The 26464-nt window shown below is 45.6% G+C and overlaps 12 protein-coding genes across 12 annotated transcripts; 7 read left to right on the top strand and 5 right to left on the bottom strand.

Moving 5' to 3' along the window:
- Window positions 1-91: 91 nt before the first annotated feature.
- Window positions 92-1043, bottom strand: C8R40DRAFT_1135274 (cytochrome b5-like heme/steroid binding domain-containing protein). The gene is made up of 5 exons (XM_046229342.1): window positions 686-1043; window positions 565-633; window positions 448-508; window positions 377-390; window positions 92-327 (listed from the first exon to the last, which is right to left on the bottom strand). Exons 1-5 carry the CDS (start codon window positions 969-971, stop codon window positions 260-262), a joined length of 498 nt encoding a protein of 165 aa, XP_046079514.1. The 5' UTR covers window positions 972-1043; the 3' UTR covers window positions 92-259.
- Window positions 986-3240, top strand: C8R40DRAFT_1074888 (uncharacterized protein; the record flags this gene model as incomplete). The annotated part of the gene is made up of 12 exons (XM_046226780.1): window positions 986-1027; window positions 1101-1123; window positions 1291-1581; window positions 1639-1789; window positions 1846-1910; window positions 1967-2108; window positions 2164-2173; window positions 2233-2290; window positions 2344-2416; window positions 2472-2617; window positions 2692-2781; window positions 2838-3240. 12 exons carry the CDS (start codon window positions 986-988, stop codon window positions 3238-3240), a joined length of 1494 nt encoding a protein of 497 aa, XP_046079513.1.
- Window positions 3241-4055: 815 nt separating this feature from the next.
- On the bottom strand, window positions 4056-5817 carry C8R40DRAFT_1275256 (uncharacterized protein). Its single transcript, XM_046234111.1, has 2 exons — window positions 4613-5817; window positions 4056-4552 (listed from the first exon to the last, which is right to left on the bottom strand). Exons 1-2 carry the CDS (start codon window positions 5667-5669, stop codon window positions 4356-4358), a joined length of 1254 nt encoding a protein of 417 aa, XP_046079512.1. The 5' UTR covers window positions 5670-5817; the 3' UTR covers window positions 4056-4355.
- Window positions 5818-7217: 1400 nt separating this feature from the next.
- Window positions 7218-8371, top strand: C8R40DRAFT_1062240 (uncharacterized protein; the record flags this gene model as incomplete). The annotated part of the gene is made up of 8 exons (XM_046225463.1): window positions 7218-7278; window positions 7333-7388; window positions 7447-7600; window positions 7651-7677; window positions 7728-7821; window positions 7883-8006; window positions 8055-8195; window positions 8252-8371. The coding sequence occupies 8 exons, from the start codon at window positions 7218-7220 to the stop codon at window positions 8369-8371; spliced, it is 777 nt and encodes a 258-aa protein (XP_046079511.1).
- A 334-nt stretch (window positions 8372-8705) lies between these two features.
- Window positions 8706-10055, bottom strand: C8R40DRAFT_1074885 (uncharacterized protein; the record flags this gene model as incomplete). Its single annotated transcript, XM_046226779.1, has 7 exons — window positions 8706-8723; window positions 8791-8951; window positions 9003-9086; window positions 9108-9534; window positions 9621-9745; window positions 9793-9812; window positions 9868-10055. The coding sequence occupies 7 exons, from the start codon at window positions 10053-10055 to the stop codon at window positions 8706-8708; spliced, it is 1023 nt and encodes a 340-aa protein (XP_046079510.1).
- Window positions 10056-10918: 863 nt separating this feature from the next.
- On the top strand, window positions 10919-11966 carry C8R40DRAFT_1177905 (uncharacterized protein; the record flags this gene model as incomplete). The annotated part of the gene is made up of 5 exons (XM_046232761.1): window positions 10919-11050; window positions 11099-11113; window positions 11173-11276; window positions 11334-11795; window positions 11849-11966. 5 exons carry the CDS (start codon window positions 10919-10921, stop codon window positions 11964-11966), a joined length of 831 nt encoding a protein of 276 aa, XP_046079509.1.
- A 1084-nt stretch (window positions 11967-13050) lies between these two features.
- On the top strand, window positions 13051-14886 carry C8R40DRAFT_1135252 (P-loop containing nucleoside triphosphate hydrolase protein). The gene is made up of 11 exons (XM_046229341.1): window positions 13051-13145; window positions 13203-13268; window positions 13322-13432; window positions 13486-13580; window positions 13631-13728; window positions 13781-13962; window positions 14013-14149; window positions 14206-14374; window positions 14428-14502; window positions 14560-14637; window positions 14697-14886. Exons 1-11 carry the CDS (start codon window positions 13125-13127, stop codon window positions 14733-14735), a joined length of 1071 nt encoding a protein of 356 aa, XP_046079508.1. The 5' UTR covers window positions 13051-13124; the 3' UTR covers window positions 14736-14886.
- On the bottom strand, window positions 14835-16146 carry C8R40DRAFT_1260726 (uncharacterized protein; the record flags this gene model as incomplete). Its single annotated transcript, XM_046233813.1, has 6 exons — window positions 16120-16146; window positions 15873-16036; window positions 15743-15820; window positions 15398-15682; window positions 15281-15320; window positions 14835-15222 (listed from the first exon to the last, which is right to left on the bottom strand). Exons 2-6 carry the CDS (start codon window positions 15970-15972, stop codon window positions 14835-14837), a joined length of 891 nt encoding a protein of 296 aa, XP_046079507.1. The 5' UTR covers window positions 15973-16036; window positions 16120-16146.
- C8R40DRAFT_1156680 (ZIP zinc transporter-domain-containing protein) lies at window positions 15799-18559 on the top strand. The gene is made up of 15 exons (XM_046229615.1): window positions 15799-16036; window positions 16120-16203; window positions 16261-16418; window positions 16516-16591; window positions 16641-16759; window positions 16812-17120; window positions 17187-17201; window positions 17303-17471; window positions 17569-17573; window positions 17675-17762; window positions 17816-17860; window positions 17916-17974; window positions 18028-18070; window positions 18130-18173; window positions 18240-18559. The coding sequence occupies exons 1-15, from the start codon at window positions 15920-15922 to the stop codon at window positions 18250-18252; spliced, it is 1344 nt and encodes a 447-aa protein (XP_046079506.1). The 5' UTR covers window positions 15799-15919; the 3' UTR covers window positions 18253-18559.
- Window positions 18560-18611: 52 nt separating this feature from the next.
- Window positions 18612-20019, top strand: C8R40DRAFT_843093 (NUDIX hydrolase domain-like protein). Its single transcript, XM_046236420.1, has 4 exons — window positions 18612-18818; window positions 18881-19217; window positions 19306-19377; window positions 19496-20019. Exons 2-4 carry the CDS (start codon window positions 19103-19105, stop codon window positions 19717-19719), a joined length of 411 nt encoding a protein of 136 aa, XP_046079505.1. The 5' UTR covers window positions 18612-18818; window positions 18881-19102; the 3' UTR covers window positions 19720-20019.
- Window positions 20020-21551: 1532 nt separating this feature from the next.
- C8R40DRAFT_1135235 (DAO-domain-containing protein) lies at window positions 21552-24770 on the top strand. The gene is made up of 11 exons (XM_046229340.1): window positions 21552-22144; window positions 22194-22328; window positions 22378-22579; window positions 22636-23004; window positions 23064-23142; window positions 23194-23332; window positions 23392-23509; window positions 23560-23707; window positions 23766-23866; window positions 23920-24537; window positions 24596-24770. Exons 1-11 carry the CDS (start codon window positions 21627-21629, stop codon window positions 24704-24706), a joined length of 2538 nt encoding a protein of 845 aa, XP_046079504.1. The 5' UTR covers window positions 21552-21626; the 3' UTR covers window positions 24707-24770.
- C8R40DRAFT_1135231 (uncharacterized protein) lies at window positions 24771-26451 on the bottom strand. The gene is made up of 4 exons (XM_046229339.1): window positions 26366-26451; window positions 25415-26308; window positions 25069-25344; window positions 24771-25013 (listed from the first exon to the last, which is right to left on the bottom strand). The coding sequence occupies exons 2-4, from the start codon at window positions 26265-26267 to the stop codon at window positions 24865-24867; spliced, it is 1278 nt and encodes a 425-aa protein (XP_046079503.1). The 5' UTR covers window positions 26268-26308; window positions 26366-26451; the 3' UTR covers window positions 24771-24864.
- Window positions 26452-26464: the final 13 nt, after the last annotated feature.

Below are 26464 nucleotides of genomic sequence, written 5' to 3'. Positions count from 1 at the left end.
TCAAGATGCTTTCGTACCGAATATGGAAAGATGTCATCTTCCATTGGCCAACTCTGGCAAACTTATGAGGGATGACTTGGATCGAGCAAAATCCATGGGAAAGTCGAATTTTAGATTGAAACTATGCATGAGAAAGCAACAGATTTGAAAAGTAAAATTTCAAGTGCGGAGATTTTCTAGACTGAGGAAAACAGTACACCAACGGTGAAAATATAGAAAATATACAAGGTACATCCAGATTCAGTCCTCAATTATGCCTTCAAGCAGCATCGTTCTCTACGAGCTTCCCGCAAATGATGTACTTGTTGGAAAAGTGTTCAACCCAACCTAGAGAGAATATTGGGACTGATATGAAAAGCAGTAGAAATGAACGAACCCTTCATGTTTTCACTGAAGTACCGAAAAGACGGTCAGAGTAGTACTTCCTTAAATATATCGGATACGTACATCTCATCCTGCTGTAGGTCTGCAAGCTTATCAAGAGGTTGATCGATGGGAGTAAGCATTTCTGTCGAGCTATTAGACACGCCGAGCATGGGTAACAGAAAATGGAGAGTGACTCACCGATGTCAAAAGACTGCTTAGCCATTCCCCTGGAAGCATCCCTACCAGCAAAATTTCCATACATGCCGTCTTATTCCAAAGTTACAATCAAGGTCGAGCTTGCGACGAGCGTACTACGCACTGGGTCCATAGAAGCTTCTACCTGCAGTCACATCGAACACTATACCATTAATCGCAAGCAAGATTCTCCCGTTGTCCTTGCCATGGAAGGGTTCCAGAGTTTTTGGAGTATAAGTCTTGAACAAAACTGTGGGCTGGTGAGATTTAGGTAGCCACGAGTATCCGCTTCTGAATTCGTTGGGAATTTCCTTTGGAGGTGAAGTCGAAGGGAAAACGATCTTCTGAACTGAATAGATGATGAAAAGCAGGAGAGCTGTGTTTATGGGTGTGCCAACGTCAAAAGCCATCTCTACCGTATGCAATGAACGATGCGTGCTGGTCTGGTGCTGGTGATGGGAGACGGGTATTAACAATTGGACTCGGTCGGGCCGGTCCCGCTACTTCGAATATCCGGCGCTTTACGCTGTTGATTCAAGTCCAGTGATACGGGGACTTGTATGTAAGTATGCTCTTCATGCTCGTTAATTTCGTCCGAGAAAAAGGTCTCATGATGATATTCACTCTGTTGACGGTCCGACTTGTGGACGCAGCTTTTATAGGTATTGTAGAGAATCGAATACTCCTCGCTCTCTAACTCGCTCTCTAATCCATGATTTCGGTCGCTAGGATTATCCTACATGTTATTAGCTTTGGTCTACTCTCTGTGCATGCCATACAAACACTCAACATAACAAAGCTTGGTGATGACCCACACACAATCAATCGATTGAACGGAGAATCCTTTCAGCAAGACGCGCTTGTAACATTCAACGGGTTTCAGTACGCTGTACTTTGGGTTCCAACCGCCAATTCGTCCGTCAGAAATGCTGCCATCAGAAGACGGTCTCTCCCCGACGGAGACTGGGAGGGTTTCGTATTCACAGACTATAATCAAACGGACGATGACGGCCACGATATGTATGTAAAATGAAAGTCTCAAATCTTCGCCATAAAAAATCGATATCTGGAACGTAGTATCTCGTTAGGAATTTCCCGAGGAGACGGGACTATTCACCTGATCTGGGACCAGCATGATAATTCACTCAACTATCGCTCCTCCTCAGCGGGTGTTGCGACGAATCCGTCTGCAGTAAACTTTACAGCCCAATTGTTTTCTCCACTCAGCGTGAGTGCACGTGTTCACTCATTCCAAATTCATTACTCAGTGCTGTGATGATGCAGGACTTTCTGCCGGGCTTGGAATCTTTGGACAAAAATGTGTATTTCATCAATGTCACTTATCCTCGGTGAGCAGCCTTGCAGTCTCGTAACGCTTAAACGCGTCAACGTATACACTGCGAAGGTTCCTTCGAATTCCAGTTTTGGAAGATACATCAGCAGATCTGCTCTTAGAGATGCGAGTCGGACAAGCTGGACAGGGCGACGACTGGATATATTACTACACACCCGAGAAGAACTGGACTTTGATTGGGCGGTATCTAGAGGTATGTGTGAAATGTTATGAACGTATACAACCTACGCTAAGGACTGGCTCATTAGGGTGTAAACAGTGTGTTACCTTAACTTCTAGATGAACCCATTCGAAATCAAATACTATATGTCATTCAGATAATGCCTACATCAATGGTTTGGACTTTTCTACCGATGGTGTATTGCAGACTACATGGTGCGGACTCTGACTCACAAAGTGACGATGTTTTCCATTTGAATCTTGATCAGGACGTATCGTGACTACGTCAATACTACTGGTCAAGATGTCGCTGTTGAAGCTGGTCCTAACGGGCCCGAAAATGTATGTGTGTTCTGTCCTATTGGGATCTGTGGATGAAGTAAACTTTCCCTGGTAGAACCACGATATGGACTACGCGTATAGCCCTGACCTTGGATTCACTTGGCATAATAACTGGGGACAGATTATAGGGAATCTTAAAGTTGAACTACCAATCGTCCCTGCTTCAGCAGGGATTACAATGTTTGGGATACCAAAATACGGGTGAGTTTTGAACGTTTGAACAATTAGTACGTAGGATACCGATCTCATAGTGCTCCAATTCTACATATTCATAGGGGAATTCTAAATCAAGAAGCGCAAACACTAGACGGGAAAAATAGAATGCATGTCTTGAACAGAGAAAACACTACGGGCATCGAGCAATGGTCAGTCCAACCTATCTTGGCTCTGCAACTACTGTGCAGAACGTTCCTGTTTCTAGGTACCACTACTGGCGTAACACTGACATTGACTGGACACGGACCCCTTTCCCGTTGTCTCTTGCTGCTCATTCCATCAACAATATAACCCGAACTCCAACTGTCATTGGCAAGCGAGGGAAGCTCGTCTCGCCTCCTGGATTTGACATTCTGTTGGCTATCCTGCCTTCAAATTCTCCAAACTCTACCGGGCTCAGCATACTCAGCAGCACTCCGGAAGGTCACTTTCAAGATTGGAAGATCTTATGGGAGATATCCAGTGGATGTGGGTGGGAACCCTTGTTCGACCGATATCGACTGAACATGGAAGATGGAGGAGATGGTGTATTGAGCTTGTACTTAATAAATGGTACAGATGTGGTTGTCATGGATTTGGACTTACAGCTGAAACCCATGGGTGTATGACTGGTATTAACAAACGTCTTCGGGCTCGATTTGTTCAAATGTGTAGACATTGAGTTGTGCCTTCAAGAACTTGAAGTTCTAAAACCAGGTACTCCCAAACCAATGAGTCTGACCTATCCTGGTCTATCTCATCTGCGTCTGATGTCTGACGTCTTCAGTTGGTCGCTAACGACACTCAATGAAGATCCCAGGCATCAGTATCATGTGAAGTTCTTCGCAATACTTGACGCTCCCATTGGCACAAATGTTCGCGGAACACTTGGACTTGCTGGTTGTTCCGGTTGATGCATTTGGATTCCCTTCTCCGAATGGAACGATCTGCAAGGTAGCAACGCAACATATTGTTAGCGTTCTCAATCATGCATGGTATTTGGCTACATAGCCTTAAAATACAGATTGAGAAATAGATCAATGGGAGGGTAACCAGGACTGTTTAGCAATATTCATTTGCTGAGCCAAATCGAGTCATCCTCAAATTTTTGGCTCAGGCCCAGGCTGAAGGTTATTCACAAACCTCGATTATAGGGACCAACTGCCGGTTCCTTCTTTCCTTCCCTCTACATGGTCGGTCACTTACTATGACTACTATGACAGCGTTCGGACCTCTGCGACCTGTTAAAGCCAGTTTGTTAGACCTCCGGTATTGAACGAAGATGCTAGCTTAGCCCTGATGATAATTGTAAGTACAATAAAATCTGTATAACCAATTGTGATCAATATCCAGGACAGTGAGAAATTACTATGCAAACAAGGAAAGGGTGTAGTCATCTGGGACAATGAGAAGAAATCAACTGGAGGAAAAGACAAGTCCCAGTAAGCTTGTGACTCACGTACAAATCATGAGCTCAATCAAGTGCAAGAGGTTATTATCTAGTGAAAGCATAAGGAAAAAAATAATTATAGCATAATGTAACGAATATACCGTCCTTAAGGAAGATGATTTACACAGACACATGTAAATGAATGAGAGACTCGGATCTTAGAAAATTAAGAGACGAATATAAACTAGAGAACGTTATCGACGTTTAACTTCATCGTATTTAGGTGGACCACGCAAAAGGAACGACACCTGAACAAAGACCAAAGTGTATTCGTTAAGAAGGAAGGGATCGCATTCAATCCTCGTCCTCCTCTTCTTCATCCTCCGCATCGCCTTCTTTGCCACTACCACCCTTCCATTCCCTCTCCCACAACGGAAGTGGATCTAAGGGTTTTCCGGAAGGATGGTCAGGAGCGATCGAGGACCGGGCACGCTCTAAGCGTGCTAAAAGGTCTTGACGGTCATGCAAAAGTTCTTTGATGTATTCAATAGCTGTGACATTATGTGCATTATGTGAACAAACCGAATAATCGTGATATCGCAGCAACTCACTCTTTCCGAGCACGATGTTTTCACTTCTGGGGCCTGCCCGACCGTCGATTTTCTCTCCAGTCCCATCATCAACCTTTGCACGTTTGCCTCTCTTTGGCTTCTTTCCGTTCCCGTTCGAATCCAAGGCTAATTGGGCCTCTTCTTCTAATCGGATAGCCTCCCGAAGAGCAGGGACCGTATCACATAAAGCCTCATAGCCTCGACGAATATTAGCTCGTCTTTTCTGCTCAGATTGAATGTGGTTAGCTTTTTTCTGCGATGGAGAAAGTAGCGTCGTCTTATTTGGCAGTGAAGAGGCTGGTGGGGAAGGACGAGATCGCTTGTTGGGTGATGGGTACGATAAGGCATCTAGTTGGCGTTTATTGGAAGTATTGCCACCAGGCGATCCAGAGCGCTGTAAGGATTCGGATGAAAGGGTTGGAGAAGAAAGGGTCGATGTACTCGGAACTCCATGACGACTAGAGCTGGCGACAGAAAACGATGCAGATGAAGTCGTAGTCGGTGGAGAACCCATAGAATTGAAGGAAGACTGCATATTAGACCCGATACGCGGATCTTGGGAGGGACCAAGTGTGCTTGGAGGCGAGACGGATATCGGCTGAGATAGATGACCGTGGTTCAATGAGTGTGAAGGAGCGGAATGAGAATGGGGAAAAGGAGGATGAGGTGAATGAGAACGTTGTTTCGAGAGAAGAGGAAATGCATCGTTTTGTTGGTAGACATTGGAATGCCGGTGATTGTGCAAATTATAGCCGTACTGAGACGACTGGTGATCCATAAAGTTATAGGAATGTTGCTGCTGATACGGATGCATCACGGGCGCAGAATTCCAACCCTCTGCGTCCAGAGACATTAGGTCTTTGGTAGCTTTCGCGAGAGCTTCGCGTCCCTGCAGCTGAGGGACATCTGGCATGGAGTGCCCATTAATGTCGTTGTTGTAACTAGTCCATTCTATGTTGGCAACGTTTCGCATATCGTTCGATTCGTCGTTATAATCCATAGAAGATAGAAATGTATGAAAATTTTGACTTTCGGAAGGAGTCAAAAGATCAGACATTCTAGATGACAGGCCAACGAGAAGAGCCAGCCTAAGAGATTAAGGGTTTCTCGAAGCCAAGGACGATGGAGAGAGAGAAAGATGCCAACAAGGCAGGGAAGGTTCGAATTTAGATAGTTGCGCTTGTGCAGCTAAAATACATTACCCCAGATGGCACATGACTTCGATCAGCGACATATGTCCGTATCCATCCGGGTTCACGCAAACCATTCCATGAGAACTAAAAATTTAATTTCTGTTTCTGGTTGTCATGCTATGTTGTACTCAAACTGTACCTCGCTCTCCATGTCCAATGCGTTCAATCTACTGTTCAGCTGTTGTTTCTAGGTGCATAGGTCTACACTCCGGTTTTTGATGTCCTGCTCCTGCTGGTACACTCTCTGCTTGGCAACGTCTTGTGTAAGTACTTCAAAAAAGAAATGAACGCTGAGACCGCCTGCATCACCGAAATCAAAATACGTAGATGTGTCTATATGGAATGGGCGTTCGAGGAAAACGGGTACGACATTCATTCAAAGTGAGATGCTATGTTTTTGATAAATTGCAGAAGTAGCTGCGGCACTCTGCAACTCTGCATATCCTACAGCAAGTCCAAGTTCGCCTGTACGTCGCGAAGTGCCTCAGAATAGTCTCAGTGAGTCTAATATTCGGTTGATTGCTTCCTGATATCCGTTTTCGCCGATTCTTCTCTGTTTGGATAGCTCGTGTGGTTTTGGTTCCTAGACAATCGTTTATAGGAATATTCTCGACCCGTGGTACAACGAGGATCAAAAACTCCGAATCATTATCTGACAAATCTTTAAGTTGGAAGTTGACTCAATTCAGTTTGTGATAGGAAGAACCCGTGGCAGCGTCTTTGCATCTTGTGCATGGGATTCTTGGAGACTCTGTATCCGCTTGATGCCCCAGTGAATTCCAACCTTGAGGACGCTCTAGGATGCCCCATGAGCACCATTGCGGGGAGGACTACGTATCCCCATTTGCACCTGACGCGATGTGCTTTTGGTCCAAGTTGCTTGGGAAACGTTGAGATATGTACATAGATGTGGACCCGGTTATACTCCCAGTCTATACCCCATCGTAGAAACTCGGATTCGAACACCAACCCCAGGAAGCTTGCGTCTTTGGAATAGTTCCAAAATGACATCTGGTGAGAGTCGATGGCACAGTGCACATGGCTGGGAAAACCTTCCTCCCAAATCTCAAGCTGATCTATGTACGGGTACCAAGTAGGCTTAACATAGCTGAAAATACGACGCGACCTCCTTGACTTACATGAGCTGATATTCTATCACCATTTGTATACCTGCAGTGTTACCTCCCCAGAATACTTTGTTGTTTCCAATGGAGGGGGCCTAGATGCGCGCTCTTTCCTTAGTTTGCTTACGAGATCAATACAACACTGCGCGCGCTAATCTTCACCTAACGTGCTGCAATGACCGACTCAAACTTAAAGCCTCACTCGCAAAGCTCCGACAAAAGGAGGAAGAGAAAGTACCTCTCAGTTGGTCAACACATCTTCTTAGATGCTGAGTTTACTAACACGTCATGCACAAGGATGGAATATCGAGCAAAAGATATGTTGATGGGCCCGGAGTCTGGGTGAGCTGTAAGCTGAACAAGCTGGTTTTTAAACCCCTCTGTGTTTCTCACTCATTCGTAGGTGTCAGAGGGAAGGAGCGACAAACAGTGGGCGAGCTATACGATCTCTTTCACTCGGTAATGCCATTGTGCTATCATGCAACTTGAAGTTTCACTGTTAATCGCTAGACCTCAGGTTGCCGCCGATCTATGGCCGATAGAAGATACCCATTTGCTAAAAAACAGTCCTCAAGATACAGAAACTCGCGAGGAATCTGAAGTCTCCATCGAAGAACAAATTAATGCCGAAGTCATTGCCATTAAGCGTCCAAAGTCAGATCAGAAATTTGGTGAGTGGCAAGGTGGTTCCGTAAATCCTCTAGATCTTAAATCACAACAGCGAGTTGTCAGACCAATACTCCCTGCGGTAAGTAGTTTCCTCCTAATGACTTCCAAGTACATCTCACATGACTTTAGTGGTGTTCATATCGTGCAAATCTCCTGTTGATCCCGTCCAACTCGTCGAGACTCATATCCAGAATGTCAAGTCTACTGGCGCCGCACGAACACGGTAAAATATGGACAATATTGACATCGAGGCAATGCGTTTACCAGTGACTCAAACATACTAGGTATACCCACCGCTTCGTCCCTGTATCTGCGACGTGTTACGCCGATTTATCCGATATGCAGACACTTTGTAAATCGGTTCTTCAGTCCTATCTTGCCAAGTACGACGAAACCTTTTCGCACACTGTAAGTCCAATCATGATGAAAGATTGCAAGGTGCTGACGCTTTACCAGTACAAGATTGAGCTTCGAATGCGGAATCACACTAATTTGACGAGATCCGCAGTCATAGAAGCTATTGCGGAATGTGTTCCAGAAAGGTGTAAAGTTAACTTGACAAATCCAGAGTTGTTCCTCCTGGTCGAGATATTCAAAGTGAGTTTTGTTATCCAACAACATCGAGGGCACACCATAAGTCCATCCCTTTCAAGAGCGTTTGCGGCATGTCAATTACCACAAATTATTATGCTTTGCATAAATACAACGTCACGGAACTTGCCAATGACTACGCTCAAAAAGATGACGAAGGTAGTCGAGTTCCTGGGATGTGAAGGGACCGAAGCGGCTTCATAATGGCAGGCTTGGAGCATTCACTTCAAAATCAAACATTTTAAAGCAAAAATATTATCATTATGGTACACTAGATCGAACTTGCTATGGATATCGTTGTCCGTGTGCCCACAAGGCTGTCGAGCCCCTGTCATTTCTTGGCGTCGTAGATATATCGTACCGCGCGGTCGAGTCAGGATTAAACAATGCGGTCGAATAAGTATAAGACCCAGAGCTGCTTCCAATACGCTCGGAAATACCTAGATTCCAGTTGCGTCCTGGGGCGAAGCTTGACGAGTGCGTGTTCATCTGAAAATTTAATGAATGATGATGAGTTCAAAGCTTCAAGATGGGCTACAAGTAGCCTTAGTCCTCAAAGGACATAGATGAATATCATCTTGTAAACTTGTCAACAACTTACGAGGGAGAAATCCAAGGCATTGTCATATGCCGACATCGCAGGAAGTGAAAATTCAGTATTTACTGGATGCGTGAAGTTATAGATGATCGACACATTTGTGAGATCAATCGGCGACTTCGGGATAAGGCATAAATTCTGTACAATGGTGAAGCGAGTGGGTGCTATTCCACGAATTATATGCATGTAACATTACATGAACACAATGAACACACCTGTACTTTCGCAGAGTGACCTCCAAAATCCGGGAATCAGCCTTCCACTATACATTATTCCCGAGCTTTGGGTGTGTGAGTGCTCTGTCATGTATGCAGACTCACTGTGCATTGGAAGTCCAGAACCGTCCAAAAATAGGGAGAAAGAGCATTGGCGCTCCAGCTTGTAAGGTGAAGCAAGGGTGACTAATGGCTCTAGATGCGATAACAATCCCATGCCCATAGAGCCATAGCTCGAAGATGAAGCGTTCATGCTGATTTTAGGAGTAAGATGGATCACTTGAGGTATAACTTTTTCATTGTTTACAAGATCGATAATTGGGGATGGAGAAGACCATGAAAGTCGCTCCAAGACAACGCTAACCCAAACGGTCTTGGATGAACGTGAGGGGCTCTGACTTTGAATCAGATTATTTTCCGGTGAAGGCGAAGCGGGTTGGCTTTGAGCGAAGATGTGCTCCCCAGAGTCTGGGTCATCCTCAATGTTGCGACGAGATATTAGCTGCAAGACTGAATGACGTCTGTCTCTTAGCTGTATACGAGCAAGCAAAAATAGAGAAGAAACTGACTTTTTTCGCTTTTGCAGGTATCTCTTAATTGTTGAAGACGGCTGCCAACCTGTTTTGGAGTCCTTTGCTTCCCGGTACTTTCAAATATGTAGTCCGAAATAAAGCGATTTCTCATGCTGAATCTACCCGAACTCTTGCTTGACCGGGGGTCATCGGGCTTATATTTTTCCAACGCTATGTGCAATAAGTAACGACCACGTAAGGACCAAGATGCGACTTACCTTCTATCAAAGCCGCTTCTCTGTTCCAGGATACAAAATCAAGCCATGCGAGGCCGACGGATGGGAGGGACATACAAGTGAGGTGGCCAAACCGCTTCGCCTCTACCCTTCAAAGTTTTCCAACTTCGACGTCCTGTAGCCATGATTTGAGCAGCATCCCGTGTCCTCTCCTGTACAGACGGAGTATAGGACAAGTCTTCAACAGTTGACATGGAAATATAATCAGCATGCGGCTTCTGCGATTTTCCATGGCGAGAAGGCATAAGTGTCTAACAAAAAGTCCAGCGAGCGGGAATGGTGGGTGAAGGGTGCAGGATGGCTCCGGATTTTATAACGGTTAATCGATCTTGAACAAATCTAGATAGTCGACGTTGATACTTCTTTCTACTGAATCAAGTTTGTAATAAGGAACCAACTAACACAGATCCGCAACTTATCGAGGTCTTTTTTTGAAAGGGAAAGAAGAAAAGGAAAACATAGACTCCCAACATGATTGTCTGGGAGTCTGAGAAGCCAGAAGAACGTCATCCCTGCAAGTTTCAAGTCGAATTAAAGAGAGCTGTTAACCCCTTATAGATGATGAACATGGGGTGGCGCCTTTCGATTCCTATCCTTGTCCCAGGATGCAGCTTGAATTACTGAGTTTGTTCGTGGCCTTCGCAAACCACATTTAGCACCCCGAATCCATAAGCCATAAGGGATTCAATCCTATCGTGAAGCAGGGTCGTTCAAAAGTCAAAGACAGATTCGCTGATCGGTTTCTTCGTATTCATGGCATTCAATGATTGCAAGCACAAATTTTTAATCTGCCGCGTTCACCTCGGTGGCTATATTAGTGCCCTTATTCAGTTTCAACAAAATATCGTACGCCTGCTCACTTTAGGACATATTGGGCGCGTCGCCGCTTGCCTCTTCCTTGCCCTCGAGACAATATTTTAGTTCTCTTTGGAAAGATTCTTATACATCTCGTTATCGTGAAGGATGAGTATGACTGTGCAGGCTTCAAATGTGGCTGAGCCTTGGGAATTGAGCCGAGTTACTTGAAAGTTTAACGACGCGAACCAGACACGAACCAACCGTGCACGTGGGGGTTGATGTCATCCTGGGATGCTTTCAGGCGCCCGTTATGTTGTTTATATCCGTGTCCGTCAACCTCATACCAAGATGCAGATACAGGCCCTTTTCTGCTTCAGCCCGATGGCTAGATCACTACAAGACACTTGGAGTTAACACTCGGGCGAGCAAGGCTCAGATCAAAGTAGGGGAATCTGTTTTGTGGAAAGTACAAGTATTAACTACTTCCTAGTCTCAATTTTATCTGGTGCTTACTCGAGTATATTGTGCATTTCTTGCTCTTTCTGAACGTCCTCCACTTTGCAGTTAAGCAAGAAGCACCATCCTGATATTTCACAGGACCCCGAATCAAAGGAGATATACGCTGCCGTGAGCGCAGCTTACTCAGTACTAAGTAATGACCGTGAACGGTACATGCCCATACCGCATTATTTTTGAAACCACTGAAGGATCTTCTCTCATTTCAGACGGGCTTATGATAAGAAAATGCAACAGAACCATCGTTCGTTTTCGTCTCATTCCCCACATCTCCATCCAGCTGCGAACCATAACGGTGAATGGTCTAGAAGACATCCCGGTGCTACTCACGCCTGGGCGCGCAGGTCGTACCAACATCCCCATGAGCAAAAGTCAAACTCTGCAGGTCCATCTAATTCCAGCGCGTCTGGGTTCGCGCAACAAGGTTTTCGTGGTTTTACTCCTCATTCTGGTCGCAGCACTTTCATGGACTCGTCTTCAATTCATGCGAACGCTGCTACGGATGGAGACAAGAGTATGTTTCGGAGAAGAATGGAATCCGTTCACAGGGATAGGGAGAAGATAGAAAAAGTATCTGGATCTGTTAGGGCCTTCCAGGTATTATTGGTGCTTGTCCTCATTTCAGCTGTCGCTGCACCAAGTATGAGACCTAGTAACATGTCTACGACTCAGTAAGTGGTTTTTTTGAAACGAATCTACTTCATATTGATCTGTACAACATCAGAAGTCTGCCGGTCAATCGGTTGAGAGCTCGCAAAAGGCATTTATCAGACGAAGAATTGGATCTCAAGCACGGTTCGAATTCTACTATTTCATCTAGCTTGTCTGATGAAATTAAATAAATATCACAATTTTGCTTTCGGACTTCAAACCGAGCTAGGAGGAACGACTGACATTCTATCACCTTCGATTTTCCCCTACTTCTGTAAGTTTATGATGTCGATTTCCCCGCCTGCGGCAACTACATACAGAAGGGGTTCAAAGTTGCATAGGTACGGAATTATTGATCTACTATATGCGGGCAAACTGCTGTTGAATGTCAGCTTCATTAAAGTACAATTTGGATCGGCACCTGAGTAGTTTTCGGTCATTCACGAGTGAGTGCCAGAACATCGGGTGAAATTAAACTTCGAGTTTGAATTGTTCGACCACATCGCGTGAATTATGAGGCATATGTGTCGATAAATGACCGACCTGGGTTAGCATTGGGTGGTAAAGAAAAATGTGCGAAGGTCTCAAGATGATTCCCCTGCTACCTGAAGCGTAGATAACGGTAAATATAGGTGCTCCCATCCATCCCCGAAGTAGTGCCAATGAACCGTGAAATGAACCCGCTACGATATTTACACAGACAGCGGAACATCGTGCTCCTAGTAACACGAAAGAACGCAATTCATTACCTGAAAGTCCAAATTTGATCTCTACTGTCACTGTGGCAAACTTGGAAAAATCGGAAACCGGGTTATGGCAAAGAGATACAGCGATCGGCAGAAGCTGAATGCTGGATCCTCGACCAGCTCTAGAGCAGCCCTAGGCACAGTTGGAGATCATCCACTCCCTTCCGAATATTGATATTCCAGAAGAGGTTTCCCAAATGTCATATCTGGAGGGAAGTTTACCCAAACAGACAAACTCTACGAATATATAAACATACTATGATCATATGAGCGCCACTGGGAGAATCAAGCAACCATAGCCAACGATCGTAATCCTATCCTTTTGCTTTTTTGCGTGAAGGTCCATCGAGTGAAGTAGTGGCGGTGACAGAAACTACTAGCCTCAGTACAGGAGTGCTTTACAGTTGATATCTTCATAGCACAGGTGAAAGCGACGCGCAGAATACCTGAGAATTGGGGTTCAAGTGCGCGATGTATAACGTATCATAACGTATCGGGTCACGGGTGTACGCGTTATGTCACGCGCATGTGACAACCCCACCCTCTCCTTTTACCTACATTTTCCACACCGGCCAAGAACCAACCAGCAAGCCCTGCCTTACAATGTCTCTTTGGGTTGATCAAGTGAGCGCGCGCTCAATGCTCCGTATAGCTTGTATCTTGCTCAAAACCTCCATGTAGTATCGTCCTCGTCTTTTGGAGGATCTTCATTATCACCACGAACTTTCCGTTCGCTTGCGGTCGCTTGCAAGTCTGCTGGATGATGACTAGCTTAAACCCTCTAACAAGAATCTACCTAGGCGTCCTCTGGTGATTTTCCCCATATGTTATTCTATGGTCCTTCTGGAGCAGGCAAAAAGACGCGTATTACTTGTACATTGAAGCAATTGTTTGGGCCTGGTGTAGATAAGGTGCGTGGACTCTGTGACTACTCTGAACTCGAACTGAACACCGTCCTCTCTAGCTCAAGATTGATCAGCGAGTTTTTCTCTCTCCTTCAAAAAGAAAACTCGAGGTGAATATTGTGCAGAGCAATTTCCACATTGAAATCACTCCAAGGTACGGTTCACTTTGTCCTAATGCCGCTGCATGCTCTAACTACTCCTTAGCGAAGCCGGAAACTACGATCGTGTAGTGATACAAGAACTTTTGAAAGAGATTGCTCAGACGCAGCAGGTTGACCTGAATGCAAAACAAAGGTTCAAAGGTTTGTTTTACCCGCCCCCCTCTCTGCAGAACCTGGCTCAACGTAATCTTAGTGGTGATCATCAACGAAGCTGATTCTCTATCGAGAGACGCTCAGGCAGCTCTCCGTCGAACAATGGAAAAATACATGTCCAATATGCGTATCATTCTTTGCGCCAACAGCACGAGCCGGTTAATTGCTCCGATTAAAAGTCGGTGCCTTCTAATGCGTGTTGCCGCTCCAAGTGCAAAGGATGTGGGTTCCTCTTTTCTGCTTTCTCTTACTCTGACAACATGCATTGACAGATGCAAGCTGTGATGCAATATGTATCAAAGCGCGCCGGATTTGACCTACCACTTGACGTGGCGTCCAAAATTATCGACGATTCCAGCGGAAATCTCCGTAAAGCCATTTTATGCCTTGAAGCCCTCAAGATGCAATCGTACGTCTGCGTCTCCGATTTCATTTCGAAGTCACCAAGTTGACTTATTGTGTGAGGCCTGACCTATCTGGCGCATTGACGATCGCAAAGCCTGATTGGGAAACTTATTGCCATAAAGTCGCTGATTTAATAATCAGCGAACAGTCTCCTGCTCGCGTGATGGAAGTCAGACAAAAGTTCTACGAGTTGTTAAGCCATTGTATACCGCCAACAATCATCCTCAAGGTTTGACCCTCTCACGTAGTGCAATGAATGACTGCTGGTTGATGCGGAGATAGACTGTAGCAGATCGGGTAGTAGAGAGAGTCGACGACGCAATCAAAGCTGACGTTATGCACTGGGCAGCTGTATACGTGAGTATCATCACAAGCATCTTGTGCTGCCGCCTGGCGTTTACCGTGTACTCGTAGGAGGTACGCATGCGCATCGGCTCCAAGAAGATATACCACCTGGAAGCTTGGGTGGTCAAAGTAATGAGCCTATATAAGGTACTGTCGTTTCACTCGGTTGCTTATATATCACCATGTTGAGGATCTTGTATTTACAGCACTTTTTCTATGGAATGGATTTGACTGGGTTCGACTGACAAGGTATCCACATACATATTTGGGTATATCTTTGATCTCTTGTATTTGCGTATATTCCAAAGATTCGAGTCCTCGTTGCAGAAAATACATATTATGCACTACATGTACATTAAGCAACTTGACGTTGCTCGCTCACTACATGTTCTTTGGAGTGGATGCAACGTGCCATGCGTGAGGCGAGATAATTTGATTTTAAAAAACAGGTAAAAGTAGTTTACAGGAGGTGAGAATGCGGGAGTCTCGCTAGGTCGGGTCATGTCACTGAGTACTCTTCGTTCACAGACTGCATGAAATGAATCAACTGTAAAAAACTGTTCAGACCATGAACCAATCTGATTGACTTGACCCACGAGCTGGTGCCTTTTGACCGCGAGCTGCTTGCCAGGCTGCGTCTTCATTCCCTCACGGATGTGTATTAATTTATCAGAGAAGTGCTGCATAGCGGATAAACCTGCAGCGATATCATCTTGTGGGGTATGCAAAGGTCTGCACGAGTGTTCTCATGGAATAATTTGGACAGAAGTTCTAGACAAGGGGAACGTACTTGTTTTGGGAAGCACTAAAGGCAGCGCAACGTAATATACCTGACGAGGTGAAGTCATTGGAAAGGAAACAAACGGTTTGTCACTGTGCTGCGAAGGAAATGAGTGCGGAAAAGTACCAAATGCACCGATAGCATCTAGCCTATCTGCGTCTTGAACACAATGCAATTCCACACATTCGTCATGCCATACATTCCACTTTCCTGTAGCTCTCAATTTCTTCTCCGTCGACCAGGATACACTGTCAACAATTAAAGCGATCTGGCTAGCTCGGCCATCCTTAATTATATCTATGTTAGATTCCCTCGCTGCCGATTGGAATAACGGCAGAAAAAAGGCGTAGGGATCAGAAGCCTCTTCTAGGGAAACATATTTCTTGTCTAACACATCGTGAAGAAGCGCAGCTGCACATAAGTGACATTAAAACTCGGTATACGTCACCGAGAGGAAATCTCGCCACATACCCAGTTCCACAGTCAGAAGATCCGGTGTAAGCGGGAGCGCATTCGCGATGGCCAAAGCTGTTTTTCTAACGCGTCGCACTGTGACATGGTCAGCCAGAGATAACGAAAGTGGGGTTACGAAAAAGTATACCATGGAAGGCGTCGTGAGAGGGATCATAACGGGCCATTACTTTGACCATGAGACGCTCTGCGGCATCGATATACACTTTCTCATCGGTAGAAGGATACATCGAGTTGGGGAAGGAAGTTGGGGACCTGGCCGCGGCGGTGCTTTCGGGAAACGTGACCACGCTAGTAAGTCGATGAGCAATACACCAAAATACACCTGACCGCACGGTTCTCATTCTTCTCTCATGTCATTGTCACTCATTACCCAGCGTCGGTCTTTATTGCTCTTGGTTCTGATTTTTTGTACAACATGGGTCATCGCTTTCAGTCCTGCATCTACGCTAAGGGTCACTGTAGGCCTGGATATTCAATTCACGTATCAGGAATAATGTTCTAAACTTGAAACATAGGATGAAGACATCAAGCAATGCTTGCATGTACAGCAATTGGACGCTCTCAAGACTGACATAGAAGGGGGGGAATCTCCCATCATGAGGAAGGTGTTCACTTGGCTCTTCCCTTTCGGTCCAGCTTGGAACTCAATCTTGGGAACTTTCTACATCAGTTCGTACGTCTTTCGCTGTTTCGAACCGCCGGAAGCTCATGATCTTCTCGAATCACGGCGCCTTTTAATCTTGTGTTGGAATGATCCCGGACGTACGAAGGGTTCCTAATTTTATTCTTGCGTTCATCCCTGCAAAAATTAGCGGTGACACTCTGAACACAATGACAGCGTTTGCGGTGGGGTTTTCTACGCTTCGATTTGATCATGTCCTAAATCTCTATCCAGACAGGTGGCCTTTTGTCAGACGTGTTTTTGCACCTTGTTCCTCATAGTTTCCATGGCGAACACCAGGATTCAGGCGTTCATTTCATCATGGTCGAAGAGAAGAGAAACATCCTGACTGGGTATGTAACGTAATCTTTTTATTTCCTCGATTTGGACTTGAACCTATCATAGTCTTGGAATTTTCCTGGGATTTGCTGCTTTCTTCTTCATGGAGAAAACAGTTCGCGTTCTTGGAGGGGATGGAGATGGAACGACTGCTCACTCTCATTCTCACTCTCATTCTGTCGATGACGGAGCAATGACCACGGGCCGATCTATCGCAACTTCTGAAGGAACGCTCAAATCTAGAGCTAAAGTTGAATCAACATCTTCCCCAAGTTACCTTGAGAGTTCCAATACAGAGTCTACAAACTCTGTGACCAATGGGCCTTCGAAACTGTCAGCCTACCTCAATCTTTTTGGGGACTTTGTACACAACATGTCAGTTTGTCTCACTCCGTACACGCACTCGCTGCTTCTCAGGATCTAATAAGATACTTTCCACAGAACTGATGGGCTTGCGTATGTGGGATTTCTTATGCAATTGATATGTATTTTGCCTGAGACTAGTCATTTCTCTTCCTCCATGGGCATGCTTCCAATAATGCGTTTCGGTCACGCAGTATGGCCGCTTCGTTCTACGCGTCTCCTCTCATTGGAGCAACAACTACACTTGCTTGCTTTGCTCATGAGATTCCGCATGAAATAGCGGACTACTCCATTCTGATTCGAAGTGGATTCACGAAGAAACAAGCAATGCAGTCGCAGTTTATAACTGCTATCGGTGCATTCGTAAGACTCTCCTACATATATGCAGCTTTCGTGATGACTGATTGAGTTTTTGGTCATGAAAACCACTACACGTTGGCTTTTGCTCCAATCGGAATAGGTTGGGTATGTCTTTCCGCTTTTGACCCTGCATCTGACACTCACCCAACCTGTTACCACTACATCATCAACACCGGTGGACTTTGACCTTCCCGCCGCTCAAATAGCACTTTCATTGGTATCGCGGTTCGCAACGCTACGGCATCTTCAGTAGACACGTCGCGCACAGTAGATTTTGCAGGTGGCATACGCCAGGTGGGTGGGATTTCTTATTCTCTCTTCTCATCTCTTCTGATTTCATAATTCAGGATGCCAATGGTCTTTTGGGAACTACTTTGCAGATCGCGGACTTGGTCAGTTTACTTATCTGACCTTCCCTCTTTTTCAATCATTGATAATTTCTTCTAGGTAATACCATTTGTTGCGGGAGGGTTTCTATATATCGCATCAGTGGCCGTTTTGCCTACGTGGGCTTTTTGCATGTTCCATCTGATGTATTCCTCTTACTCCTCGCTTACAGGCTACTTGCGGACAGCAAGTCCGGGAAGCAGGCTTTGCGAGAGGTACGTTTGATCCAAGCCTTCTCTCATCGGCGGGGACGCTCAAATCTCTACAATTTTAGTTCGTGGCGATGTTCTTTGGTGTTGCGTGCATGTTTCTTGTTGCGTGAGTGATAGGCCTATCTCAGTCTGAATCCTGTACCTCTGCTCAATTTGGGTAATTTCGTTATAGCTGGAATGAATGATTTAGACCGACCAAGGGCCACTTCCATCTAGTGATATAGTGATATACATAGAAGTAGCACCCACTTATCTATAAAAATGTCGGGTCGTACGTATACATGCAGAGAATCCCTTTCGTTGCATGTGGCAGACACATTGCTGGAACCACAAGTTTCCGAGGAGCAGGGATTTTAATGACATCCATCCCTTTGCGCCATTTCAGTGAAAACAATTTGCAAAATTCGGATCGTATCCTGATCAACTTCGAAGCCTAATAGAGCCTAATATGACTAGGATGATGAAAAATGAATGGCTTACATACATGTTCGGGCGAGAATATCATCTTGTAAACAAGCTCGGCGCTAAGGCGAGCGCTCGCGCCACCACACACTCTTGCCGAGAACGAACGTGCGTGGACCTTGAGCAGGACGTAATTTATTTTCACACTTTTCATTGAAGACGGGCTACGGCCTATACGGCTTCCCTACATATAACCCTTGCAATCTTCTTCCTACCTAAGTTCAAATATCTTTTGGGAAAGAATCCACGTAGGATTTTTGCAGGTACCAAAACCTTCAAATCTTTCGAGGTACTTGATCAAAATCTTCTGCTTTTTTCAAGTATACTCATTCGTATCACCTCTCGAAACAGCGAGTCTTGTGCTTACTTACTGCACACTGCCTATCCCGGAAGGCTGAACATACTCAACGTTTATTCACTTGGACCCACATTCAATCACAGACGTAGATTTCACGCTGCCAGTAGTGATTTCGCCACCGAAAGCACTTTTCAAGACATTCGCACTCCTTTCAGTATATTGAGAGAAATCAAACACCCTTCCAGAAACGAAATTTTACTTCTTGATACTTAGTCATGGGCAATAAGGGCCGTACTTCGCCACGTATCGTGTGCTGCGCTATCCCTATCGCTAGGGCAGCCGGAAAGGTCCTAGTAATCACTAGTCGAAAGAGACCTGATAACTGGGTCTGTGAGTCCCCTTCTCTACCATCTAGTTGCTGCCCGACATATTTAATCGCTCTTGGAATCGCTCTAACTGAAATTTTTACTTTGCATAGTACCGAAAGGTGGTTGGGAATCTTCAGATGTCGTACTGGAGAATGCAGCGTCGCGGGAAGCCTTGGAAGAAGGTCTCACCCTTTGTCCCTCTGTCCGTCTCCTCACATCCTGATGTTCACCTTTTCGCGCACCTTTTAATCTTTAAAAACCGTCTGCACGCCTGAATTCGTGTTACCCTTCCCGTGATAGCTGGTGTCCGTGGTACAATAACACGATTTGTCATCACAATACCAACACCGGCAGCTACGTACCACTTTTACGAGCTTGACGTCGTGTCGCTTGAGCAAGACTGGCTGGAGAGGAATGAACGAAGAAGAGAATGGGTCGACTATGCAGAAGCCATGCGAAGATTGGAGTGGAAAAAGGAGCTTTCGCAGGGCCTACGCCTTTCGTCTCTAGCGCCCGCTAGATGACTGTAGCCAACAAGGCTACATAAATCACTCTTGGCTGTGTCAAGCCTCTTCAGAGGGACGGATCCAGAACACCTTCGCTTTCGCGATGAACTTCCCCATTTCTCTTAGATTGTCTTCATCAACCCAGTTCGTTCGTTCGATCTACTTAGTCATGGATTCTGCTCTTCCTATACTTTAGGTCCCATTTACTAACAATACCCTACACCATACGCGCTTCATCGAAATCATCATTAAACAGCTCCCATCTCTCTTTTGCGATTGCTCACCGTTCATCCTGCATCCATCTACAATTGCTCTGTGTACACTTATCAAGCCATCTCTATCCACTTCCACCCCCTACTTCAACCCATCAATTTGTACATCTTACTCTAATGTGGATCGCAGAAATTTCAATTCTCGTTCTCGTTTCCCCATTCTCCATTCCAACGTTCACTCACAATACTAGATGTAATTTTACAGCACTTGCGGTCGAATCCTGAAACGACCTCTTTTCTCTGTTGAGGGTAAACGGAAATGTCAACTTGCATACGATTTGAAATAACAAAGTATCATTCAGATAATGACATCTCGGACAAATACATTCTAGTTGGGTCTACGAAAAGTAAGCAAATGCATTTGAGATTCTATGGAATTAGGACCTAATGCTTTGTAAGTTTGACATCCTCCTGTAGTGAGGGTAGTCACGGATTCCTTGAACGAAGTATCATGGTCACTAAGGTCACTGTCGTGCATCTCGTGCTGCTTCGTACAGGACAACGGTCAGAGTATTACGGAATCTCATTTCATAACTTCAGTATGCCAAGACTAGAAGCGGCCGGTGGCTCCACTGTGCACTGGCAACCCCAAGATACAGAAGTAACAATAGCTATAGGTTACAACGGCTCGATGAATGCTGAATTGGACCGAGATATGGTTGTTGCACGCGTCATCCAGAATATTCTTAATACATGCCGCTGTGATTCAGGTTAAGTTCTTAAACGTGAAATTGAAGTCTATGAATATTGCTCTGCATGCTTCTGTCTGGTTAGGGTATGATATCGTACGCTTTGGCTTCATCACTCCCACGTTCTTACTAATTGAGGGGTTTTTGACCGACGATGAATAAATTTGAATAAGTAGTCTCCCAGATACGGCATTGGTACGGATTTCTTGGGGCCCGCGCCACTGGCATTATGCAATCCATGGAGCCAATTAAAAAGTGTTCAAAGTTGCTCCTTCCGAAGCGCCGCTGAGTGTTTCCACATTTTATGCAACGAATACATCCTAATACACCGCAGCAAGAGGTAACGAAGATCCGGATGTTACAGCTGATTCCGAAAGTCTAGGACAAAATCAGCCTCCTCACATCGTTAGAGCACTGCTTGTATTACCTCGCATGTCCCGACCCTGCTTCTTCCCCAAACAAGTTATGCTTATACACGTCTCGTCGAACTGAGCACTGGCCCTATCTGTACGCATCGGCGTAGTCTATAGACGCATGATTTTATTGTCCGTTGGTAGTGACCAAAGTCGCTCAACACTTTGCCCTAAGTCCTCCTTTGAAAATGACATTGGCAGTCTCTGGGGACATCGATTTCAAACCAAGGCCTCGACCGAAAATTTCTTTGACTCTCCGGCTCAAATAGGTTTACATATCGCATACAACAGTGAACGCATTAATAATCTGGGTTTTGCTCGACTTATGCCTACATACAACTTCCAGTTTTCGCCGTTTATCTCTTGCTCGGCCGTTGCGGGGTTGCGGAGTAAGAATGACGGTTAAGCGGAGCCGGATCACGGACCGATGCCATCGGAACGTTATTACCGGTGACGCTTTCTTGATCTCACCCTAGGGTTTTTCGGTACGAGCCCATCATGTAAGGTTGGTAAATATACGGGTTCTTTACGAACGTTCATCTTGAACCCTCATGCCAGCGGTCCTCTCTACCCTCCGCAACCGACTGCTCAGTCGTCGAGCCCTAATTTATGCTTCTTCTTCCCTTCTGGTCGGAACTGGAGCTACTGTTTACTATCTAAATTCAGGACCCTCGTTTCCTCCGAGCACGAAAGAATCTCGCAGGCCCCCTCCGCCGTGGACACCCCCTTCTCGATTCGACAATATACAAAGTCTCAAGACCTCATCACAGCAGGAACCTTTTGATCTGTTAATTGTTGGCGGAGGCGCTACAGGAGCTGGTGCTGCGCTCGATGCTGCCTCTCGTGGTCTCAGAGTTGCCCTAGTCGAGCGGGACGATTTCGCTGCCGGGACATCCAGCAAATCGACAAAGCTTGTTCACGGAGGTGTGCGGTATCTTCAGAAAGCTATAATGGAGCTCGACAGGGAACAGTGGGCCCTGGTCAAGGAAGCATTAAAAGAAAGGAAGGTATTTCTTCATACAGCACCCTACCTGAGTCATATGCTTCCTATCATGCTTCCTGTGTACAAGTGAGTGGGTCTGATGCTCTATTTTTCAAGTTTAACATTTGCACGTTAGTGTCATTCAATTGCCATATTATTTCGCTGGCTGCAAAATGTATGATATTCTGGCAGGATCTGAAAATATGTCCAGCTCTTATATGATGTCGAAGAGTAAAGCATTAGAAACTTTTCCGATGCTGAAGCAGGAAGGGTGAGTCGGTATACAGTCCACGTTTCATTTACAAACGCAACTTTTTTAGTCTGGTTGGAGCAGTTGTGTATTACGATGGACAGCACAATGATTCACGCATGAATACCGCTTTGATCATGTCTGCTGTAAAGCACAACGCTGTGGTGGCTAACTATACCGAAGTTTTGTCTTTTTACAAGTCGAATGAAAAGCTTAGTGGCGCACGGGTTCGTGACGAGCTTACAGGTGAAGAGTTTGTTGTGCATGCTAGGGTAACTTTATCACAATCTTTTTTTGAATACGGCACTATGTTAACGGTACCCTCCAGGGTATCATAAATGCCACTGGTCCCTTCTCCGATGCTTTGCTCCATCTTTCCTCACAGGCATCCACTGATCCCACCTGCCCCAAACCAGCAAGCTCTGCCGCTACTCCTGCGTCTAAACATAAAAATATCGTCGCGCCCTCTTCCGGAATACACATTACGCTCCCAAACTATTATGCACCGAAGACTATGGGTTTGTTAGACCCCGCAACTTCCGATGGACGAGTCATTTTCTTCTTACCGTGGCAGGGCGGTGTGATTGCTGGTACTACAGATGCGCCAGCACCCTTGGAGAAAGATCCTGTGGCTCCGGAAGAGGAGATTCGATGGGTTCTGGAAGAAGTGAGGCATTACCTGAGTCCGGATATCAAGGTTTGCCCCATCTCTTTCATTCTTGTTTTTCCGTTTCTCTTAAGTCACGGAATGCACAGGTCCGTAGGGGAGATGTTCTTTCTGCCTGGTCCGGCCTTCGACCGCTTGTGCGAGACCCAAAAAGTGCAGAAGCAAGCGGTATGTTTTCACTATTCTTTCCACCTGATAAAGTTATAATGTCTTGCGTAGGAACTGCGGGATTAGTTCGAAGTCATATGATATATGTCGACCCGCAAGGCATGCTTACTATTGCTGGAGGTAAATGGACTACCTACCGAGCGATGGCAGAAGAAGGCATCGATCGTGCTGTTCATGAATTCAAACTGCGGTTCGTTGAAAATTTTCCCATATAATTTGTTAATTATAACAGGTGTTTTGAATTTGTAGATACGATTCATCAGGGAATGACCGCGGCTCACACATTGAGAAAAGCATCACTGAGAATGTCAGGTTGATCGGTAGTGAACACTGGGGAAGAAACATGTTCATTGGACTCATCCAAAGGGTATAGACTCTCCTAATTCATAACCATTCGAATAATGACATTGCTTCTAGTATGGGTTTGATGCCGAGGTAGCCAAACACCTTTCCGAATCGTACGGCGACCGCGCTTGGACTGTCTGCGACCTTGCGGAACAGTATGATGAGACGGACGACGGTGGTTGGCCATTGCATGGCAAAAGACTTTCTGATTTGTATCCATGTAAGCTTCCTTGCTCTTGTTCGTTTTCCACATGCTGATAGCGCGCATGTACTTGTAGATATCGAGGCAGAAGTTCGTTACGCCGTCAAGCATGAGTACGCTGTGAAGGCGACGGATGTTCTTGCGAGGCGAACTCGTTTGACATTCTTGAACGCACAGGTGGCACTCATTTCACCGACCTGTTTATTGTTTATTCATTCTTATTTTCATAGGCCGCTCTCGATGCATTGCCTCGCGTCGTCGACATCATGGCATTCCATCTTGGTTGGGACCTCTCACGCAAAAAGCAAGAGATCCGAAGCACTGTCAAATTTTTGGAAAGCATGGGCTTGAAACGCGAAGTCGTCGAGGCACAGTACAAGGAAGTCGGCGGGCTGCCAGAGCCTATCGCTCGAGGATGGCGTGAAAGTTTCGTACTCCAGTCCGAGCGAAATCTTCGTCGCATCCGCTCCTCGATCTATACCGGATTTGGGTTTTTCAACTCTGGTGCCAAGTATGATGTCTCTTTACACACAGTCCCACCAGTATACTCTCGGGCCAAATTCGACAGGAGTGAGCTTGTAGCTTTGAGGACGGCGTTCGAGGTGTTTGCGTCCGATGTTTTCCCAGGCGTCGCCCCGTCCCATGTCGAATCTACGCATATCCCCAGTCCGACAATGTTGAAGCAGTCCAGCAAGTTATTGCCAGTTTCTCAGGTGTTACAGGTAATCAGACAAGTACCGGGATATCAAGAGATGTTAGCAAGTGATCTAGATAAGGACTTGAACTATGTCATAGAAGAGGCAGGATTCAAGGGCCGCAAGGAAATCGGCTTTGAGGAGTTTGTCGAGGTCAGGCATTATCCATCTATCCCCTTTCTTATACTCATATCAGTCATCCCCTGTCCAGATTTGTGGAGATCTCAAGGAAATCAGTTTCGCACCTGCTCTGGTTGCGCACGATCCTGGTAGGAAACAGAGGGAGGCAATACCTGTTGAGAAGAGTGGAGGAGGAGTGTAATTGAACCATTTATACTAATATAATATTAATATTAATGAAGTGGATCGTGAAATTATTCGGACAGTGTCTCTGTTGTGCCTTCGACTCAGATGGCGCCGACCTTAAACTTTAACTACAACCCGAGTTAACCCCACAAGTGATGACCCCGTATATTTGCCTTACCCTGTGCGAGGCTTAGCTGTCATTAAGATTTGTAGTAAATCCAGCGGTTGTTGCCCACGATAACTTCTACTTTCTTGAAATAGTGTTTGTGTATCTTGATTCCACGAGAAAACACTGTAGGATGTAAATCCGTCTACCAAGATACCTTCTCGCAGAGATGTCATTTTGACGCAATGAAATAAGAAATAAAAGATACACACATATTTCCTGAATGCCAGGAAGTTGTCTGGAAAGTAACCTTAACATTCCGTTAAGTGAATCGTTCAAGATGGTCATCGCGTTAAGACAGAAGCGAAGCCTAATCGTGAGCTTTCGTAGACGTGTCAGTATTGAAAGTTGCGGGAACGCCAACGAGAGCGAAGTTTCAGGCGATTGGGCATTGAGATCTGAACCAAGACCAGAACCGTGAATGACTAGTTCTACTTGGTTCGCGTTCTGGAATCTGCCTAACAAATAAGACTCGGAGGAAGTGACGTCTGAATGATGGGGTGGGAGTTATGAGTGTGCACCGATTAAGAACATAGATAATACAGACATTTGACATACCTTGCCACCCATGGATAAGCAACGTTTGGACAGAGAGGCAACACAGATCGATGACATTGGAAAAGTCAAACAAAGCTTGATTCGTCGAACGTGATATATGAAGCGTGAGCTTCTGGAGTAGAGAAATGTCGAAGAGCGACTTGGGATGTGTGAAAAATGCGTATGTAAATGTATCATTCGAAAGGACCGTGTTGAGACTCAGAGTTTGCAAAGAAGGCCGTTCTATGCGTCCACTCCGTGTTAATAGCAAGTCAGATACCGCGTCCCAGGTGAGTTCTTGAAGATGCTCTTCTTCGTCATCGCCGGTACTGATCCTGAGGTAGTTAAGGCGCAAGGTGCGCAGAACTCGCAATCTAGACTGCGACAGCAGTTCGAAGAGCGCACCCGCGTTGATCCTAGCAGAGCTAAGATCCAGCGTATGAAGGTCAGAGTTTTGACTTAGGAAATGCGCTAGTACCCTAGGAGAAGTAGCTGCAGGAGCTCTCGCGTTGTATCCCTGGATAAAGACGTGTTCCACTTCAACAAAGTGAATTTTTTGAAGGAAATGTGAAAGAATCCCTGGTGGATAGGGATTCAGATGTAGATATTTGACGAGAGCGGATAAGTTTTCAACTTCAGCCAAACCCTCCACAATCTCGGTGTAGTCCTTTCCCTGTTGTGCAAGCCAAGTAGCTCGTTTCGGAGGTAGAAAGACGTGCTCCCAAAGTCGTTTGCGCGCATGAGGACGCAGGCAAGGAGAAACCAAGGTAAGGGTTTTGAGAAGATCGACTGGTGTGTCGTCTTCAGCGCATATATCGACGATGGAATGAATGAGCTCCAAAGGTAGAAGTAGCTCGCTTGGCGAAGTGGACATCTTTCACTCGCGGGAAATCCTAGCCTAGCGCTAAAGTTATACTGGCATCGTCAAGTATCACCATCAAGCACCATCATTAACATCCATATTCTACCTACCTCAGACCTCCTCAGACCTACCTGGGTCTCGTTCTACTCGACAACTGATGATCAGCGTTAAACACTGGGCTGTCATATTGTCAAGGGTAAGTTGCCGCT

This window comes from Lentinula edodes (assembly GCF_021015755.1).
Source record: "Lentinula edodes strain Le(Bin) 0899 ss11 chromosome Unknown C8R40scaffold_71, whole genome shotgun sequence".
Classification (NCBI taxonomy): Eukaryota; Fungi; Basidiomycota; class Agaricomycetes; order Agaricales; family Omphalotaceae; genus Lentinula; species Lentinula edodes.
The sequence above is the reverse complement of the archived record's forward strand: the minus strand, read 5'-3'. Positions and strand labels throughout refer to the sequence as shown.